The sequence below is a fragment of the Alosa pseudoharengus genome, unplaced genomic scaffold (genome assembly GCF_046254945.1).
Source record: "Alosa pseudoharengus isolate Yale_2024_CS ecotype anadromous, Long Island Sound unplaced genomic scaffold, YU_APseudo_1.1 YU_APseudo_1.1_scf_9, whole genome shotgun sequence".
Classification (NCBI taxonomy): domain Eukaryota; kingdom Metazoa; phylum Chordata; class Actinopteri; order Clupeiformes; family Clupeidae; genus Alosa; species Alosa pseudoharengus.
In genome coordinates, this window is record NW_027468881.1 from 22,657,772 (window position 1) to 22,678,925 (window position 21,154).

At 42.6% G+C, this 21,154-nt stretch overlaps 1 protein-coding gene across 1 annotated transcript; it reads right to left on the bottom strand.

Annotated features, from left to right (window-relative positions):
* Positions 1 to 746: 746 nt before the first annotated feature.
* myt1a (myelin transcription factor 1a) lies at positions 747 to 18,791 on the bottom strand. Its single transcript, XM_076275817.1, has 23 exons — positions 18,767 to 18,791; positions 13,840 to 13,931; positions 12,657 to 12,711; positions 12,456 to 12,486; positions 12,039 to 12,101; positions 11,322 to 11,563; positions 10,021 to 10,980; positions 9,633 to 9,767; positions 8,770 to 8,860; positions 8,385 to 8,510; positions 7,678 to 7,892; positions 7,220 to 7,428; positions 6,726 to 6,953; positions 6,127 to 6,281; positions 5,749 to 5,811; positions 4,935 to 5,003; positions 4,408 to 4,470; positions 4,208 to 4,291; positions 3,399 to 3,620; positions 2,853 to 2,944; positions 2,510 to 2,613; positions 1,945 to 2,088; positions 747 to 1,563 (listed from the first exon to the last, which is right to left on the bottom strand). Exons 1-23 carry the CDS (start codon positions 18,789 to 18,791, stop codon positions 1,420 to 1,422), a joined length of 3,612 nt encoding a protein of 1,203 aa, XP_076131932.1. The 3' UTR covers positions 747 to 1,419.
* Between the last annotated feature and the right edge of the window lie 2,363 nt (positions 18,792 to 21,154).

The following is a 21,154-nucleotide window of genomic DNA, read 5'->3' on the forward strand; positions in this document are numbered from 1 at the left end:
TCCATAAACCTATAGCTTATTCGACAGCATTTGCACACACATAAGGTACTTCTTTTGTTCACAACTTCTAAAGCATAATTATAAGGTGTAATTGACAGCCATTACACTGATGTAGGCAATAGAATTCCCTTTTATTTCAATATCAACAGATGGGCAAAGACTATTCATATGTAGCAATCACTAGCACACAACATTTACAAAATAAATATGCAACAAGATTTCCATTCATTTTTGTTCTTAAATATTAAATAAATAATAAATACATAATATCTATTTATCCCACATCATTGTGGAGGGTGTGAAAAATACTTTATGGAAAACAGAACTGATTAAATAAAGAAAAACCTTTAAAAAAGAATATCAAAAGCTGTTAGTTACAAAATATTTGCACTTAAAAAAGGAGATTAAAAATCCCGTTCTTTAAAATAAATAGAAAGATATATAAAACAATTTATTGTTAATACTTTAAAATATTGTCTCCTTTGAAACATCACGACAGAGGACAATTTCTTTCTTCTCACTGACAGATAAAAACGGTGTGTGATGTAGCATTTTGTTCGGTAAAAAAAATAAAATAATAAATTAAAGACAATAAATAGACATTAATGAATAAATAGGGAAAACAATCACAAAACATTGATAAATAATATTAAACTTACATCTCAGATCATCAATCCAAATATTCATTTCATGATAATAATAATGACACTACAAACTATTCATATAAGTGCAACGTCTATGCTCATATACCATAAATATTACTAGATGGAATGCCTTTACACTAACTATGGGACAACAGTATTATTGTACAAGACACATAGGGCTCTGCAGTGCTGCATTCTAAGTCTGTTTCAATAGCAATTTAGAAAGGGGAGTCATTCGGCATGTCCCTTGATTGCAACACATGCACACACACTCACACAAACATACACACGCACGCGCGCACGCACGCACACACACACAAAGATTCACGCCCACCAATATCCACACATACACACACGCATAATTTGTTGCTCCTGACGACAACCTGCATGCACTGAGGAGAGTAAGCAAGGCAGGCCAGGGTCGATTGTTGTTCTAAAAGTCAAACAGGTAGTGAGTTCCAGAATCAGCGTCATTTGTTAAGGTCAAGTCTGTCCATGAGGAGAGGGGGCTCCAAAATCACACTTTTTTGAGAAAGCAGCATCATTGAATTTTGGTCCTTATTTGAAAAATAAGCATCAGTTTCTCTTTTACAAGAAGTAGAAGCCACCTACATAACATACATATATCAGACCTGAATACCAATTCACAGTTTCTTTCTTTTTTGTTGTTGTCGTGGTGAACACTCCAGAGATCTGTTGCTTTCTTCTGTCTCTTCCTGTACTCGTTCATCTCTACTTTTCCCCGATTGTTCAGCCTCCTCTTCAGCCTTCCTCTTCACACCTCGATGCCTTTCACAGCCTGGTTGATGGACTCCAACAGGGCCCGGTTCTCTGGGTTCTGGTAGCACTCCTTGTTGGTAAACATGTGCGTAAGAGTGTCCACATAGGAATCAAAGTTCTGTTCCGTGATTGGCTCTTTCTGAATAAACAAAGGGGAACAAAAACAAGAGTTGTGAGACACTGCTGGTGAAGTTGGGTGTCATTGTGTGTTTGTCCTCACTATGTGTGAACATGAATTTTATTTGTGCTCACAGTGCAAAAGAGCACACAGTTTCTACTGATAGGCTATCTGAGATTAGCATAGCAGCTAATGTTTTTTTAACACTGCAGTTAGGGCTTTAACTCCCTTAATATGGAGTTTGAGCTGCCATGAAAGTGTGCGTGTGTCTGTTTGTGTGATTGATGGAGTACACTATATTTGTGTGCATGCACCAACTCAGCACACACACACACACACACACACACACACACACACTGTTTGACTCTTCTATTGACTCTTCGGCCTGTCTGTCCGACTCACCATATGTGGAATCCGGATGTTGGCCAGACTGCGGATGAGGGCCTGGCTGAGGCCAGACAGCTCCACGAAGAGAGCATCATTCCTCTCCTCGATCAGCTTGTTCTCCTCCTCCATACTTTTCAAGTTCTTCTCCATGGAGGAAATCTGGGGAGAGCTCGGACAGGTTAGCTCAGCAGCATCAACATGACGCCTACAAGGCAGCCATTACTGTCACTGAGTTACTGCATCCCTCTGAGTCATCAAGACAGCTGCATCGTATGTTCCTCAGAGTGCAAATGTCTGGTAGTTCTCAGACTTACTAACATATTAATATTACCATATTATGTGGAGTTGAGTTAAATAAATTAAATCAAATATAGGAACCTAACTTGCAATAAGACAAATGTATTACATTCACAGCTCAATATTACTGCTTTGTATTGCAGGAGTTAACAATAAACTATTTAAATTACACTTTATAACATACTTAAGAATGTTCATGCGAAAACACACTAATGAAAGCATAAATCATATATGATCAGGCAACTGGGACCGTGAGGGGGATTACTTAGGTTAGGGGACTGACCTGTGTGTGCAGGCTGGCCATGTCAGCCTCCATCTCTGAGTTGGACTCACTAAGCTCATTAATCTCTTTGTTCAGCTGCTTTATGTCCTCATCATTATCCAGGACTAAAAGAGACAAATAATAAAGATTCTGAATAACCACATACAGGGTGACAAAAGACAGTAATAATTATGGCACAGCATGCAATCACCCATTTTAACATCACAATATTTTCTTTTTTAATCACATAAACATATCTTTATTGTTATTTTATCGAACATAAGCCACATTAAAGGCATAATCTTTTATTAATCTCATGATATGTATTCTTTCTTTAAAAATATTGATATTGTCTTGGTCTTACCATCGCTGGCTCTGAATTTCTTGCTGATGTACTCATCTCCAGGTAGCTTGGCCCTCTTCTTATTGGCCGATGCCCTGGGACAGCCCGATAAGCTGCAGGTAAAGGGGGGAAAAGTACATCAGTTTTGTGGTATGACCTGCTGAAATCACTCCTCAGAGTTACGTCACCCAGCGGCAGATTCACAGCTTCCTTTTCACCGTTCCACCAAAGCAAAGAACTTTTCCTGACCCACTCTGGAGTTATGAAACCGACCCTGATTTACGCTACTTACATGGAACACTTATGGCTTAGGGCTTTGAATTGGGCCTGCTGATCTATTTTTTCTCTGCCTCCCTCCCTGAGTCTCTATAGTGTCTTTATTTTACTAAGTCTATTCCTGAACACTGCCCCTGTTCCTATTTGACACAATGACTGAGGTATATATATACAGTGTATAGGTCCAGTAAATTGATTGGCAACACTTTACATGGATAGTCTGTCTACAGAGAAGTAAATAATATATAAATATAATAAATATAAATGCATGTATGGTCTATGTATATTTACCTGCGGTGGGTGAGGAAGCTGCCATTGGCGTGGCCCGATCCATCACATCCCGGCGTGGGGCAGGTGGGGCCCTCGGTCTTAAAGGCCTTCCAGGAGAAGGGGGTGCCGTTCAGCATGCCCTCCTTCTGGCGCTTGGCAGCCAGTGGGCACCCGTAGGCGCTGCGGTGGGTGGCATACTTCCCGCTGATGTGGCCCATGCTGTCGCAGCCTGGCACTGGACATCTGGAAAGGAGAGACGGGTTGATTTGGGTGGCACTTGCACTGGCAGTGGGAAGAGGACTGAGGAGAAAACATGCACACAACTAAATACACAAACTTCAATACAGTTTACATTCATTTACAGTTGTTCATTTAGCAGATGCCTTTATCCAAAGGGACTTAGAATTATGTTGCAAGGGCCATTGTCCACGGAGCAACTCGGGTTTAAGTGCCATGCTCAAGGGCACAACAATGAAAGCTGGGTATTGAACCCACAACTTTTCAGACTACTGCATGCTAGCCCAGCTCCTTAGCCATTACGCTTCGACCCCCCAAATACTGTATGAATGGAACACTGTATCTTTAATAAAACTGACAATGTAGTTAAATGCAACAAAAACAAAACAAAACAAAAAAATGTACATTTATCATTTATATATTTATACAAAATATTTCAGCTGCACTGTTCAAAATTAACAAAAAAGTTCAAAGGTGTATTGGTAACATTTTATGAGCTGTTTAGTGATAGTTAATTAACGGCACGTGGAAAGAGGCTATTTAAAGTTGGCATAATCACACTGAAGCTTGTTTGAGCTGCGCGCAAGTCTTACTTTAAGAGTTCAGAGTCCTCTTTGTCATCCTTTGTGGGGGTGGTTTTCACTCCTCCCTTTTTGGCACGAGGGCATCCAGATAAACTGCCAAAGGAGAGGAGAAGAACATGCTCATTATTGTGGGTCAGAACAAGTGATTCATTAATGTCCAGAGAGGCATTTGAGTGTATGGGCACGGAACATAAGAGCCGTATGGCTACCTTCTGTGAGAGGCGTAGTTCCCTGTGATGTGTCCAGATCCATCACAGCCTGGCGTAGGACATCTAGAGAGGTCAATAAGAGCAGAGTTAGAGTGCACATACACACATACTCAAACCATCCACACATAATCCATGACAGCCACATCAAGGAGACTGACACTTTGCCTTAATGTGATATTTATGCATTATATTCATGTCCTGTTTATATTCATTAAATCACTCCTTTGTGCTATGTGGATCCCTGGAAGAGTAGCTTCCACTCATTGGATCCAAACTGAATCAGCAAAATCAAATATGCAAGTCTGTTAACAAACCTACAATCATGTTAGGCTATTATGCAACTACAAAAGATGCCCTCATCCAGATCAACTATGGGTGTGCATTGGCAAAAGGAAGTGAATAGCAAGAGTATCAGAAAGGAGTGGGAGTTCAAGTTCAGTGTCAGTGGTGGTCAGTGAAGGGGCACACAATGCAATGCAGTGCAGAGCAGGAGAAGCTGGAGATGCATTAGAACACAGAAAACGTACTTCAGTTCAGCAGTGTGAGCTGCCATGAGGGTCCGCAGGGACTTGTCAGCGAGAGGACAGCCAGACAGACTGGAGGAGGAGGAAGAAAAGGAGGGATGGAGAGAGAGAAAGAGAGAGAGAGAAACACACACAGGAAGAGAGGAAGGTAAGATAAGAAGAAAGATTCTTAACACAAGACTGAAAGACTTACAATAGCAAACAATTTTCTTTCTTGTCAAGAGAATGTTTGATTTTAAGTAATCGTGTTCAAAGAATCAGAAATTGAAAGCGCTTTGGTGAGAGGTAGGCTACTGAACATTGTTGAAGTGTGTTATCAAAAGCAGATTTGATACAGTCAAGAGAAGAGGAAAAGATGGTAGGATTCACACAGATAAAAAATCACACGGGAACAAACACTACAGAGATTATCTGGATGTATGTATGAATACTCTGTGATTAGTAAATCACTTCAAACTCTTCACATAACAGCATATCACTAGACATGCAGGGCTTGAAGAAGTGCAACTCTTGTTCACAGCCCAGAGTTCAACTGAGAAAAAAAGCGAGAAGCTTTATAGTAAAAAAGGAATGTGTGGTGAAGGAGACATAAAGAAGGCCATGAATTACTACAAACAGTCACATGCAAAGTTGGAACTAAATAGAGGGAAAAGATCTGTTCAAACTTGTGTCAATGGGTGCTAATGTGGGATGAGAGACTGATTAAGTGTATTGCAATGGTTAGTGCCAAAAAGAGGACATCAGAGACATGGGTCTTTAGGTGGTGCATTCTCAAGAGAGGTGGGGAGTTAATATCAGTACTAAAGCTGTGCTTTACCTGCGGTGTGATGCATAGTTCCCTGTTATGTGACCACTGCCATCACAACCTGGTGTGGGACATCTGAAGAGAGAGGGTTGAATCAGTGATCAGCCCAATTTCTGACTGCAAAAAGTGGAAGGGCCACTATCCTATATTTCATTTCAAATAATAATAACAACTTGATGTCGAGAAAATAAAAACAGTTGGAATATGTAGTACGTTTTGGTAAGTTGGAGGAAGCCATGCACAGTACACAGTTTCCTTGCTGTCTCTCCACTTTCTTATGCTCTCTTTTTGCAGTTTGCGATTTGAAGTTAACCTTGTAGATACTATTCGCAGATATACTCTGCCTTGGATTACCACTAAACAACCCTGGTTGTACATTTGATCACTTACAGCAGAAGATCCTTCTTGGCGTCCTTCGGGGAGAACTTGACCTTGAAACTGGAGGTCGTGACCTCTCCGGGGTACTTCCTGTCCTCCAGACTCTCCTGCGTGCCGTCATCTTCCTCCCCCTCGGAGGAGGCGTACGACTGCGTGCTGTGCTCTGGCTGTGGACACACACATTGACGTTCAACATGACCATCAGTGAGCCCATTTCTACCCACAACTCAATTACACAAAATAACACCAATACAACAAAACAAACATTACAAATAAACACACTTCAATGAAGACTATCCTGAGGAAACAGAGACTCATCATGTTAATATGCTAATACGACATTGTAGCTTGTTAAGTCTTGGAAAAACAACTATATTTTAAGATGCTGCTTCTGAATTACCTGCACCATGCTTAAAGTCATGTTGTTCTGTGCAGTATACTCTGAGATTATAAAGTAATATGATGCTTTTTAAAACCTTCACAAGCTTAAGGCTACCACTACACAAACTGATTCCTCTAAGAGAAATCATAAAGTAATATAATGCTATTTAAAACCTCCACAAGCTTAATGCTACCACTACACAAATTGATTCCTCTAAGAGAGTCCTCACCTCCTCCTGCTCCTCCTCCTTCTGGTGGAGGGGCTTGGTGTAGTCCAGAGGCCCCTCCCACTCTTCCTGTTTGTATGTGTGGGCGGAGTGAGGTGAGGTGACTCCGCCCTGCTGCTGGGAGGATGAGGATGACGAAGAGGAAGGGTCAGGGGACTGCACTCCTTCCCTCTTGGGCTTCTTCATGCTAAGGTCCACTGCCCCGTTCTCGTCCACCTCAATGTCCATTTCCTGCACAGGAGAAAGTTTCCTCATGGTAAACAATCAAAAACGGAATATAGGATATTTATGTGCATCCGAGTCTAGCTATTGGAAAAGGTTGTGAAACATCAATGCATTGTGCATTTGCTAAATTCTTGTTCAAAGTAAACAGAAAACAATCTAACTAATCTCTTAACTTGTTTGTTTTCAATTAAGATAAAGACTGCAAAGGAAAAAGGAAAGCTATGGTCAGTTGTATAGGCTGGTCAGTTATATAGAGGCAGTGTGTGCTGTACCTTGCCGTCTGGATCCTGCTGCTTCGTGCTGAGGTTCTCAGGCCTCTCCCAGCAGCGGGTGGACAGGTTCAGGATGGCGGTGGCTGCCATGTGCGCAGCCTCGGCGTCGTGCGAGTAGTCGTAACCACTGGAGGACGACGACGAGCTGCTCTTGGCGTAGCCTCCTGATAGGCTGTGACTGGGTGACGAGGCTTTAGGGAACGGTTTGGCTGTGGGACGCACAGAGGAAGATGGACGCATGAGAATGGTCCTTCAGTCTACGTCTGACAGGTTCAGTTTCAAAACCACTATTTCTACTGCCTGGTACAAAGATCACACTAATCAACAAAAATAAACAATAGTGACTAGATTATTTTGAGCCATGACAGTACAGCTGAAAATTTGTCTATAAGGTATATATAATATAATGGCATCTGTCCACTCTGTATATATTTCTATGAAGTAAACAAGGTCCTTACATTTGAAGGCTTTGGGTGAGGTTTCGCTGGTGGGCATCTTTGGGGCGAGCATTCGCTTGCCAAACACTTGCACGTCGAAGCTTGCATAGTCAAAGGACACCTTGGAGTACTTCTCCAGCTCCTTGGCCAGGTTGGCGCGCGGGGTCGCTGGCACCACATTAGGCCTGTAGCTGCCGTACTGCGGGATTTCCAGCTGCTTAACAAAGCACATGGGTCTGGGAGGGAGGAGGAGCGGGGAGGAGGGGGAGAGAGAGAGAAAAGAGTAAGAGAATTATGTTAAATAGGCTATTGGAGTCAACTGGGAGCCATTAGTTCTCATAAGGCATAAGTGTGTGTGTGTGGGAGGGGGTTCTTTTTCTGGGACATAATTCTGCTGTAATGTGTTTTTTTTTTTTTTTTTTAACAAAACTGTTCTTTCCTGGCCTAGTTTCAGAGCTGAGACAAGAGAGCGAGATAAATTGTTATTAATTGATACTGACCTCATCCTGTGGTCAGAGAAATGAGGCAGTATATGAGTGGAATGATACATGGTGATGGCGATAGACATTTCCAGAGCATACAGAGTGATGAGTGCAGAGCTGAGGGCCAGTGTATGTGTGTGTGTGTGTGTGTGTGTGTGTGTGTGTGTGTGTGTGTGTGTGTGTGTGTGTGTGTGTGTGTGTGTGTGTGTGTGTGTGTGTGTGTGTGTGGCAGAGGGGGTTGGTTACCTCAGTACTCTGTCAGAGTGGCCTCCTGCGATGGCTGGCTCGCTCACTGAGGGCTGGCTAACATGGGGCTGCTTGTCGTGGCTCTTGTCGAGTTTCCTTTGCGCTGCGATGGGGCAGCCTGATAAGCTGGACAGAGAGAGACACAGTGTGAGGGGAATTCTGCGTTCTGATATCCTCGTGAATGAGTTTAATCAATCAAAATATATTAAGACTAGAGAAAGAGCAATTAACTGTTAACCTGTCATTCCCAAGGGCTTAAGTCAGATTTAAACTATTACTATTTTTTTTTTTTTTTGAGAAAGGAAAACAAAAACATAATAACAATGAAACCTAATTTCACTTGATGCACATATTATTTTCTGTGTAAACGTAGCACGGGCTGTACCTGCGATGCGTGTTGCGGTTGCTATTGACGTGTCCCTGACCGTTGCAGCCTGGAGTCGGACACTTCAAAACATTTTCATGCATGGCCAAGACTAGGGAGTGAGAGAAAGAGACAGGTTATATATTTATGAAACTGTTGGAGAACAATACTATTAAAGGTGCTTTAAGCGATGTTGCAATGAAACATTTTTGTCACATACAGCAAACATCACCTCACCATCCGCTAGCTGCCTGTGCCCTGAATACACTGTAAAAAAAATGCGGTCTCTGTGGACAACCCAGGCTCCAAAAACAGCAACAAAAACAACCTGGTGCAGCCTGGGGGGTTTTCCAAGTATGTGGTTTAGTGACAAACCTGGGTTAGTTAACTCAGAGTAGGTGGTAAACCTCCTAATAGAAGAGCTGTATGGCTTCATTCTCCTAACAAAACAATACCATAGGGCTCTTGTTGTAGGAGGTTTACCACCTAGGTTTATCATTAAACCACGTACTTGGAATACCCCCCTGGACCATAAAAACACAACAAACTGTTCCAGCCAATCCCCGCGAGATGCGCATTTAGGAGAGTTGCACAGGAGGGAGAGGGAGGGAGTAGCGAGCTAGCTCTCTGTTTTGTTTGAACGTCAACAGAAGTGACATTACCCAACATGGCTTAGAGCACCTTTAATGTGTCATGTATTGCTTAATGTCTCTCAGGTAAGCAACAGGAGACACTGAGAGAGAGGGAGCGATGAAAACAGAGACAAAAGACTGACAAAAGAGTGAGTGAGAGACAGAGAGGCAGAAGGGAAGAGACATAGCTAGAGAAAATCTGAGAGATAGCCATCGAGAGAGAAGCAGAAGATGGCTGTCCAGTGCACTTACTCTCTGGAGGAATCCTGTCCTTGTGAGGGCAGCCGGAGAGACTGCGATGGTGAGGGTACAGCCCAGTCACATGACCTGTGCCATCACACCCTGGAGTAGGACACTTCACCTCCTTTTTGTCAGACCTAGAGCCCTCTGTAATAGGACGAAGGTGGACATTTCAGCAGGACTTTCTCTTGTCACATTATTTAAGAAACAATGCACATGAAGTGATATGCAAATTGTGATATAGTACTTGGGAGACCTACGAGTATAACAAATATAACTACCTATGCTAACACAGCTAACCTATGATGAGCTATTTCAATGCACTTTTTTATGCTTCTCTAAAATGAGAAAGCCCTTTAATTTGACTAGTAAAGATTAACTTTGTGGCCATTACTCGTACCTTTCCCGTAGTAAGGCCTGCGTGGCGTGCTGTCGCTGGCCTTGCTGGACCTCTCGTCCTGGCTGTGGTAGGACAGGGGCTCTGAGGAGCAGCTCTCCTCCGCGGCTCTCTCCACCTGCTCGGCTTTCAGGGCAATGGCCTGCTCCAGGAGCCCCAGGTTGCCCTTGGTCATGTCGTACGTCTCTGACTCGTCCGTGACCTCCGACCTGTGAGAGACACTGTCCATTTCCTCCTCTTCCTCCTCCTCCTCTTCAACCTCGTATTCTTCCTCTTCCTCCTCCTCGTCCTCTTCCTCAGAGTGCAGCTCGATTACTACAGTGGGTGAACCCTTGTTAGAGCCGTGTTCTTCGTCTTCCTCTTCGTCTTCGTCATCCTCTTCTTCATCTTCCTCCTCCTCTTCCTCCATCAGGTCTAGTTTCTCCTCATCATGAGGCACCACCTCTGACTGCACCTCCTGGGCAACAGCAGCAGCATTGGGCGCGACAGGCTCTGCTACCGTCTGCTCCTCCTCTTCCTCCTCCTCTTCCTCCTCCTCCTCCTCTTCACCATCCTCCTTCTCTGTGTCTTTGGTGGGCAGTCTTTGATAGTTCCCGCTGTAGTACTGGTGGTCGGAGTTGTTCTTCTGACCTGAGCATTGTCTCTCCTCCTCTTCCTCCTCCCCCTCGTCATTGTCGTCTTCCTCCTCCTCCTCCTCCTCGGCGGCAGTCGGCTCTGGGGCCGAGTCGTTCTTCAGCTGCTGCCTCATTCTATCCTGCTCGCTCATCTCCTCGTCCTCCTCCTCCTCCTCCTCTGCTGCCTGGATCTCCTCGGCGACCTGCAGTGCCGCCTCGCTGTCTGCCTCCATAGTAACCGGCTGGATGGGTGTGGTCTCCTCTGGCTCTTTGGGGAAGTCTGTATCAGAGGGTGGGGTGACTTCGCTCGCTGGCTCTTTCTCTTTAGGATTAGCTAGTGTATTTTCATCTGTCCAGAAAAAAAAGACAATTTGATTACATTGTCCTGCTTCATTTTAAACAGAAGGCAGAAATATTTATATTAGTTTTTTTACCATTTCTAAGGTTTATGTTCATACATATAGTATGTATCAGGCATCAACAAACTTTCATCAGTGGTAGCTGTGCATTTACTAGTGTTTGCAGGTCTGAGCTTTTTTCACTTAGAGTGGCATATTCAAAGTCCAAAATAAAACAGCAACGGCAGAGCCATATTGGTGTTAGGTGAGAAATACATGCAGAACTATTTCATCATGTTGCCCATTTCTCTCTCTCTTTATCTCCTTCTCTCTCTCCTCTCTCTCTCCGTACCTTCCTGTCGCTCAGCAGTGCTCTCCTTCTCAACCGCCTCTGTGTTCGTTTCAGCGGCTGCCTCCTCGTCAGACTCGGCTCCTTCCTCCTTGGTCTCCGCCTCGCTGCTCGCGTCACTGTCGCCGTTGAAGCCATCGTCCATGGCCAGCTTCAGGGGATTGGACTTCTTCTTTGGGGCGGGTTGATTTTCGTCCGCCTCTGCCTCTTGTTTCCTTTTCTTGGCCAGAGGGCAACCTAGCACGCTGCCCAGAGATGGCAACAAAATGGCAGGTGAACTTGTGGACACTGTGGTCAGACACTGTACTTGAGTACTTGATTCTGATTGGTCAGTCGAGGTATTTGGCTGTCTGTTATATCTGACAAATAGCGTGAGCTGTTTATAAGATGACTGGCATAGGAAAGCTTGTTGTATTAGTGAAATAGTTATCCAATAGACTACAACAGACATCAATAAAGTAACTTTACACCAATAATAAATCCTTCTCAAATTCATCGTCTTCATGAAATTACTGATTTATTTGGCAGCTAGGTGTGTGTGTATGACAACATAGAGACAGATCATCATTATTGCCAAATTTCCCTCTCCAAGGGGATAAAAGATGACATCACTTTGTGCTGTGTGACTAAGCTATTGCCAATATATTACACATCCTGCCAACAGTAATATTTTATTGACTACATTTTTCAATTGTTAATTGATGGAGTATATGAAATTACCTTCTGTGCCGTGCATATTTTCCACTGACGTGACCCAGGCCATCACATCCCGGAATAGGACAACTAAAAGGAGACCAAACAGGCAATGATTGATTCTATGCTCAAAAAAGCCATTCCTCCAAGGAGTATGCGAATAAATATGATGTGCGGTGTGTTGCGTTAGTTCTTAAAACAACATCGACTTTCAAAATGAGCATGTGTTCTAAGCGAACAGATGGCCCCTCTCTCGGAAGTCCCAACAGGCACCGTTCAAGAGGAATGTGTTTATTAGAGAAGATATACGATGTGGTAGATTTGAATTCTGTTTTATCTTGTGTCTTAATCAAGGATGTTTGATGGTATTCATAAAAGTGGTTGTAACAGTGGAGCTTATATGAGTTATGACCAATTATAATGTTTTTTTTTTTCAATACGTACCTCAGTTCTTGGCCAGCAAGCTCCAGGGGTACTGTAAAGCAAAAAGAGCATAAGGAGATCAAAAGGGGAAAGAGAGAGATGGCATACTCCAGCAACCTCTCACATCTTAGATATCTAACAAACTCGGATGGTGGTAGACTAAATCATGTCGTCGTGGTGATGGGGGGAGATGACGTAAGGGACCGTGTGACGGGGACGTACCTCGGATGCCCTTGGAGCGCGTCCGCGTCCGCTTCTCGTCTGCATCCTGACTCATCTGGAACACAGACACAGTCAGGGACGTTACAAAAACAAAAAAAAAATTCTCAGCCTCTCCCTCCTGGCCTGCCTCGGACTGCCCCTCCCTTAGCCGCTCGAATAATACATACAGAATACATTTCAATACAACTTTGAGACAGATGACATTGTATATTTCAATAAAACTTTGATATAAAGCCTTAGTTACATGGCAACTTCACTTGGTTTATGTAAATACAATGTCTTGATGAACTGACTGACTCTTCATCAGTCAATACTTGATATAGGTATGGTAGGTACTGTATATTGTAGCTATACCATAAAAACACACCTCCTTTATTTCTTTAAAATTCTCAGCCTCTCCCTCCTGGCCTGCCTCGGACTGCCCCTCCCTTAGCCGCTCGAATAATACATACAGAATACATTTCAATACAACTTTGAGACAGATGACATTGTATATTTCAATAAAACTTTGATATAAAGCCTTAGTTACATGGCAACTTCACTTGGTTTATGTAAATACAATGTCTTGATGAACTGACTGACTCTTCATCAGTCAATACTTGATATAGGTATGGTAGGTACTGTATATTGTAGCTATACCATAAAAACACACCTCCTTTATTTCTTCAGATGGTTCCTTCTGTGTGTCAACCACCAGTTTCTCACCTCATCTATTCTTAGTGCATTACATCCCTCTGTGTTTCTCCCTGCCCTTTCTCCTGTCTGTCCTTAACCTTTGTTTCATCTTCCTTTCACCTATACATCTCCTCTTCTCTGCTTCTCATTCTCCTTCTCAAAGATCTCCCCATAAGTGGCTCCTCAGATACAATTGCTTTCACACCATCTGTACCATACTGTAACGCTCCGTAGCCATAAAAAAAAAAACTCATGTTGGGATCCATCCCTTGCTGTTAAAAGGGAGGTATCTAATTGTTCTGTTCAGAGGAGCTTTCAAGCTCAAGTTACAGCTGATAAAGACACACTCCATCCTTCTAAATATGCTCTCAAACACCCCAATCAATACCAACCCACTGTACAGTTCCTTTTCAAAAAGGAACTGTACTACGTCTATGTGTGTGAGTGTGTGTGTGTGTGTGTGTGTATGTGTGTGTGTGTGTTGACTGAGAAGTGGAATTGTCCTCACTTTGCCTCTCCTCGTCCTTTTGGTCTCACAGCTGCTGTCTCTGTCTCCTCTCGTCCACCTCTGGTTCAGCAGCTGTCCTCTGAACTCATTTTCTGTAAGGGGGTATAGCAGTTTGTTACTCCCATTGTCTTAACAGCCTTCACTATAATGTTATCCATTAATGGGAAACTCAATTAGGATCAGACCTACAATATAGCAAATGTCTGGTCATGGAAATTGTGCCATTATTGTTCAAGACGATGATGAAAAAGAGTTTGGTAATGCAGGTCACTCATATAACCCAATTAAGGAGAACATTAGTACAGAACTGAAAGCACATTTCTCTCTCTCTCTCTCTCTCTCTCTCACACACACACACACACACACACACACACACAAATATAAACTAGTGGTCCACTAAAAAGAAGGCAAGCAAAGCAAGGCAGGGAGATACCCCAAGAGACACACATTCTGTTCTCTTCTCTAGTCTTTGAACACTATACATCATCATATGACACGACTTGCGTGCCTTCACCGTTCTGGTGTCGATTAGGGCTCTCCAAAAGAGAGGAAAGCCGCGTCCCAGCTGTTTCACTCGATTGCTCATTACTGGCCGCCTAATACGTTCCAAGAAGCACCTGGTGCCCTGTCGCTGTCAAAACGGTTTCGCATGAGAACCCGCCGGAGAAATATGACTATCAGTGGAATAAAACGTTTATCAGTGGAATAAACGAAGTTTATCACGGAAAACTTTCTTCAAATTAGATACATCACATTCGAAGACTTAAAAAGTCATCAATAAAAGCAACGCTGGTTTGTACAGTACGTGACTGAGGTATGGAAAGATGTTCGACTTCGAACTATAGCTTATGTTATGTTCCTGACGGTAGCAAATTGACATTTGACAGTATAAATAGGCTAACGTTTACATTGTGCCATTGGCTAAAGCGGTATAATGAATTAAAATTATGAATATCTAAACCGATGAGCAAGGCAACCTTAGATCAAACAAACTTGATCAATAAAAAAATATGTAGGCTACTGTTCCACAAATCGGTGAAAAACAGAATTCATCACAATTCAATATGGCTGAATGCAATATGCCGGAGGCACTAGTACAGTAGCCTAGTCCAAGAACATCTTGGACATTATGGATGGATGGAATAGCTTTTTCATGGAATTTTTACAATTAACCACAAATTGAGTATTTTTTGTAACAAAAGACAGCATAATTGCAGAATTGGTACAATTTCATACATAACACATATTTATTAATCGAATATGTACGTCTGAAGTCTTTTGTTCCGTAGGCCCCGGCATCGAAAGCGCAGCATCCAATTGCACGTAACCATTCCTTTCACAGTTTGTACAGTACCACGCCTATGAGCGATTTCCATCAACCGAAAAGCAAAAAACCTTCCGCGGTGATAGAATAGGGGTGGACCTACAAATGCTAGTTTTTTGATCGGTTCGCTTTGATGGTTTCCCCTTTAGCGCTAGCGGAGAGCTACCTGTCATTCTAGCGTAGCCTGGACGCTTTGTTTACCCTGGGCCACAGGCTTCTCTGGGTCCCTAGCTAACATCAGAACAAGTTCTATCCATGCATGGTATCAAGCATAGATCATGCTGCAATATACACGAGAGCACCTGCTGCCAAACTCAGAAGCCTACCAGGCAGATCACTTCGGTAATGCAATAACGTTTTTTATAGGCCTCGGCCGTGGTTCAGCAGAGTCAGTACTCCAATGAACACTGTAATGACAAAACATAGGCTTAAACTCGCGTTTAAAGACGCTGTCTGCTTCGACGGGTGTTTAGTTTGGCCAGACTTTCCCATGACGCACACATCGAAAGCGTCTCTAAAGGCTTCGACAGAGCGCCATACTTGATGCTTCCCACATAACAGTATTTCTTATAACTTGCATAACCATTCCAGTCGATAAAAGCCATCACAACAAATATTGTTTTTACACAAAGCAGTAGGCTATAACAACTTCAGACTATCAGGTGCTTCACACAGGATAGTTTTCTGTCGTTATATAGACAGGTTAGACCTTTGGCCGTCATAAAATGACCACACAGCTTAGACCAAAAGGCCTTAGAAAACTGTTAATCTGCTAATAGATTATAATAAATATGAATATCAACTCTATACACCTCTCTACCATTACGCCTTCAGTAACTGTCATTCAATATGCCAGCCAACACACTTAAAAGGCTTCTGGTAATGAATTGCATCCCCATCGTACAGCTAGACCGTGTATTATAGTGAAATGACAATGGAGGATGAAATAGTAATATACACACAAAAGCTACGAGGGTAACCAGCAACTGCTTCTTTAAGAGATTACTAGCCGGGCGTCCATTAGGTTACAAAAAACAGCAATGGTGGGTCCGTTAACGCACCGAGGTATAAAATGAATATAAACGCACAATGAGAAAAACTACATTTCTGCAACATATGGTGATGTAGACTATATACCATATTCCACAGTGTTCCATAGAATCCTTTATCAAAGAGATGGCCTTTTTGATCCAACTTCAGTGTTGAACACCGTCTTTAGCGCTTCGGTAAGTCGCTGTCTGACGTTCAAAAACTCAGACGTCTCGATCACATCCAAACCACAACGTCTCCACGGTATAGATAATGTTATTCACCTATTCTAAATCGGAATGTTACAAATGAATACCGATTCCATCGTCTCCATTGCTTTGTCGACGAGAATAATATAACTTACCTACCGTTCACGGGCCATTGTTCACCCCTCCTCTCCCCTCTTATGTTGTGACATCATCATAGTAGAACCTACAGCATAAGATGGGCAGGGCTTCTGATATCGCCTTGCACCCCCACTATCGTATCACACAACACACAACGGCTCTATCCTTTGAACATAATTCTTATGCATATACTTGGATTTGCTGATATCAGACCCACAAAAGAGATAAGGGTAACAACCATTGCAAGCGTGCAAAATCGCAAAATACTATGCTCTATAATTTTTGAAGTGCCATTTGTAGGCCTATCATTTGCAGTTAACAGTTAACTTTTGTCATCAGCGATCGCATTACAGAAGAGGGAATCTGTTACAGTTGTCATTTGAGAATCCCCCATCGTTATACACAATGGTACTGCCCAACCACTTCAATACATCAACACCCAAAGGACACGAAAAGAGTTTGGGCAAAAACATGTTTGCCACTTATTTTACATTCACACTTGTAATATAGAACACCAACTATTAAACCTAAAGTTTATGAATGCGATCAGCAATTTAAAGTCGTCCTCCTCTGTAATGAGAGGTTTTGTTAAGATTCCAGGAACAATGAATTCATGTCGGTGCTCGAAGTGAACGATGTAGCTCTACGGAAATTCAGGACCCAAGACAGCGCGAGCAGTGATTTAATTTCAGTACCATGGACAGAAACGCACATTGCTCTGCGCAGCCGGTCAAAACGGTCTGTTCCACTGTGCTCCTAATATTATTCGTGCTGTTACCTGTGCCACATGACCTCTGATCTGGACTGTTTAGGCCTTTATGTTTATGGAAAAGAAACATATGTGCTGTGTTGCCTACACGTGTGAGCAGAAATGTTAACTACGATTTAATATAGCCTAGGTTTATTTCGGTGCGTTGTTTTCCGTAGACTTTCCAATTTATGATTTCTGTTGCCTGGGTTTTATGAATATTGGTTTACGTTTATACATGGCGAATGTCGTTTTTTAACAAAGAACTACTTTGTTCTGCGCAGTAATACCGTGGAATGAAATAGGTCTGCTGCGGAATAGACGAACGACAGTTATCTAGCTGGGTTGTAATGACTTCCATTTTCAGCATTTTGCAACTCATTGCCTGAGTTCAGAACTTGCCATAGTCTAGTTATTTCAGCATGACTTAAAATATTATTTAGTTATTAATAAACAGGGTATAATAATTATTTGTTGAAAGGCTATCATACATGTTGTTTTAAACATACACTTGTTGTTATTAATTAGTCATAATGTTAAATTGAAGTTGTAGAAAGTGTAGAAAAGTTTGGCACAAAGTCTGGTGAGGTTGTTCTCAAAAGCAACTCTGAAAGACTTTTTGAATATTTAATGAGGCTCAACTTCTACGATTACCAGCTGGGACTTTTTTTCTACTCGGCCACTTCGTAAAGCTCATCACAGATGGACAGCCCTGTTGCAGTCGCATACAATTAAAGTTGCGGGCTGCTACTACGGGTCTGAGTAGGAGTATAAATATTGCATATGGTGCGGCTGAATGAATAGGATGAGGGAACCCCCGACTCACCCAAGTCCCCTCCCATCAGAGACAGATGGAGTGATCTGCCAAGCCGGCTGGCCCTCCCTCCTCCTCCACTCCACCCACCCCTTCAACGCACACACACACGAACTTTTAATACGCCGGAGGACTGACTTCGTCCCTATAGAGTTTGAAACACATATCCTCGAGGGAACAAAAGTTGCCTTTGTCTGAAAACTGTCTGGACTGCTTTGAGTTTGGGGAGTTTTGCCCAAAACAAAGAGCCCTGGGTCAGCTGCTGATTTAGCACAAGTGTTTCATTGTAGAAAAAATATATCATCGTGTTAGGTTCACCGTGCCACCAGACAAGTTACCCTCGAAATAGTTATGACAGAAATCTGAACGAGTGTTAATCGACAAGGGCAATAGTTCTGTAGAATTGTTAAACTAATAAAAAGGCTGATAACAACGCCACTATGTCATCACATCGTTTTGATAATAGAAACGTAGGCCTATGTATACATAGTGTAAACAACAAATAAACATCTTTAAATAAGACCATTTTAAGTTGGTACAAAAGCTGAACAGGCCTACCTAAATACAGAAACTAAAGTTTAACAACTTTCAGATTAGACAATCTGTTTCTAGCGTCTAGTTATGACACGCCGAAGAAACATTTAGAAAAAAAACAGAGTACTGACCTAGAAAACTTCCGCACAGCTTCATCTTTGCGGTGATTTTATCGTCCCTCACACCGCCCTCAAACTCTGAAAACTTACTTCACTCCAGAGAAAGTTACAAAGGGTAAACTTACAAGACTGGGCGGAGATATCGCCAAACTCTGCGCCTCCACCAATCAGAGCCTCACTGGCGATTTATTGTCTACTTTGTCGGCCTATCAGAGCTGAGAGCTCTGTCAGTGTCTCAACACAATGGCCATTGAAAACGAAAACAAAAGGTTAGTAGTGTCTCCTGCAAGTCATATGGCAAATCCAACGACTTCCTTTTTCTTTCATCACGATTCCCATCAGCTGCCTCTGCATAAGTCAACCAGAGTTTTCACTTGTAATGTAAGTTCTCGAAATATGTAGGCCTACGTGTAAAGAACTTTTTGTCATTACTGATTAAAGCTGTATGCCCTTGTGGGCCAGTTTTAGCAAGTCATGCCTTCTTTTATGCTTTATGTATATGTATACAGTATTTATCACACACACAAGGTCGAGGATATCTTCCATTCTGTTTGCTAGCATGATGAAATGAGTAGGCCCTACACTGGGATAAATAAATAAATAAATAAATATGTACATAAATAAATAAATAAATAAATAAACGAATAAATAAACAGTAAGATAAGTCCACCTCAAATATAAGAGAAAAAGAAGCTAAAGAAATAAGGACAGTTTCTAAATGTATCAATGGATAAATATTAACACACATAGTCATATCAAGGAAAGAAAACAGATGAACCAACATATGGGTGACAGTTGTGAAAATGGGGAACTTCTGTTTAATTCTGGTGTCATGTTATTTGGAGGCTGCAGGGCGTGATGCTATCCTTCTTTTGCCCCTGGCCTGGAAGACTCCCCTAGTTCACTCAGTTCATCAAGAGTCCAATCAATCAATTACCCAGTCAATCAATAGGCATCCTATCACTGACAGACAGCCATCCGCAACCACTCTCTCTCTCTCTTTCTAAAATCTCTTTACCCTCTCTCTCTCACTTCTCTGCATCCCTCTCTCTTTCTCTGTCTCTCTCTCACACCCACACCATCTCCGTCTGACCAAACTAAAATCTGCTTTACTCTCTCTCTCTCTCTCTCTCTCTCTCTCTCTTTTTCTATCTCTCTCCTCCACTCCACCCTTCCCCTCACCTCTTGGCACTCTGCGAGCAGGGCTGTGCAGTACAGAGGGGAGCAGCATATGCCCCTAGTTAAAGCTGGAGCTCTCTCCAGTATGGGAGCTGAGCTGAGACTGACGACCCTGATGACAGATGGCTCTGCTGATAATGATGGCTGGGTGCCCCCTCCATTCTGTTACCATGGTAAGTCAGCAGAGGGGGAGGTTGGGGGGGGGGGGTCCAGGATGAAGGATGAGGATGGGGGGGGGGGGGGGTCAATGCTTATTATTGAGGCATTCCCTACTGAATGCACCACAGGCCTAAAGAAAGTGTGCCAAACTTTAAGAGGCTGTTCGCAGCTTAGCAGAATGTACAGGAGAGATAGCGCTCGGTGTGTGTGTGTGTAAGTGTACAGGGGTTTGTGTGTGTACGGGGGTGTGTTTGGCGGCTAATGCGAAATAGCTTGCTGCTCTTCACCAAGCGCGTCGCTGATATCACGCTACAGGACGCCACTTGAAAACATGGGTGTTGTAAAAGTGTTTGTGTTGCCATGGGGATTGCATTTTGTCGGTGTTCCATAAAACTATTAATAAAGTCTTTAAAGCTCAGTGTGCTGCTGACACATATTTGGCAGTGTGTATGATGCGTATAACCTCAGTCTTTCATTAAACATGTATGATGTGGGACTGGGACAGAGACTCTTGGGAGACACCAAAGACAAAATCAGTTTCCCCTCATCACATCACCCACACAGATTTGTCTCCAAATGACGTGTAGCAACAGAAGTTAGGTTCACTGGGTAGATGAATGGAGAATAGCTTAATTATTAGGCAAATTAATAATTTCAATAATTAAGCTTTCAATGATTCTATTGGTGCAACTGATATAATCAGTGAAGTTTAATATATCTGATTTACTGAAGCACATCAGTTTAAAACTAGACAACACCACCTCAACACAAACAAAGGGTCTTATTATTTAAAAAAATGTAAATGTCTTATTATTGCAAAAAAATAATAGCACATAGTAAAATTCTGATCGTGGAAATACCTTTAGTCAGAGCTTTCATGCACACATACAAGGACACACACACACACACACACACACTCTGAACATACAAAGCAACACACTCGTCTTATCCCCCTCCTGTCTGGCACACAGCCCTGATTAGAATAACAAAGAGTGCCCACACTTTGGGGCGGAGCTTAGAGCCAGATTTCCAGCCCAGTGAATGAGGGGGCTCTTATAATGA

What these genes read in the sequence shown, in the direction of transcription:
- myt1a (XM_076275817.1), bottom strand. Translation starts at nt 18,791, where the DNA reads ATGAAGCTGTGCGGAAGTTTTCTAG. An exon ending in GCTGTGCGGAAGTTTTCTAG is followed by an intron (nt 13,932 to 18,766) that starts GTCAGTACTCTG and finishes ACCCCCTTACAG; the next exon opens with AAAATGAGTTCAGAGGACAG. An exon ending in GCTCACACTGCTGAACTGAA is followed by an intron (nt 4,471 to 4,934) that starts GTACGTTTTCTG and finishes TGACCTCTCTAG; the next exon opens with ATGTCCTACGCCAGGCTGTG.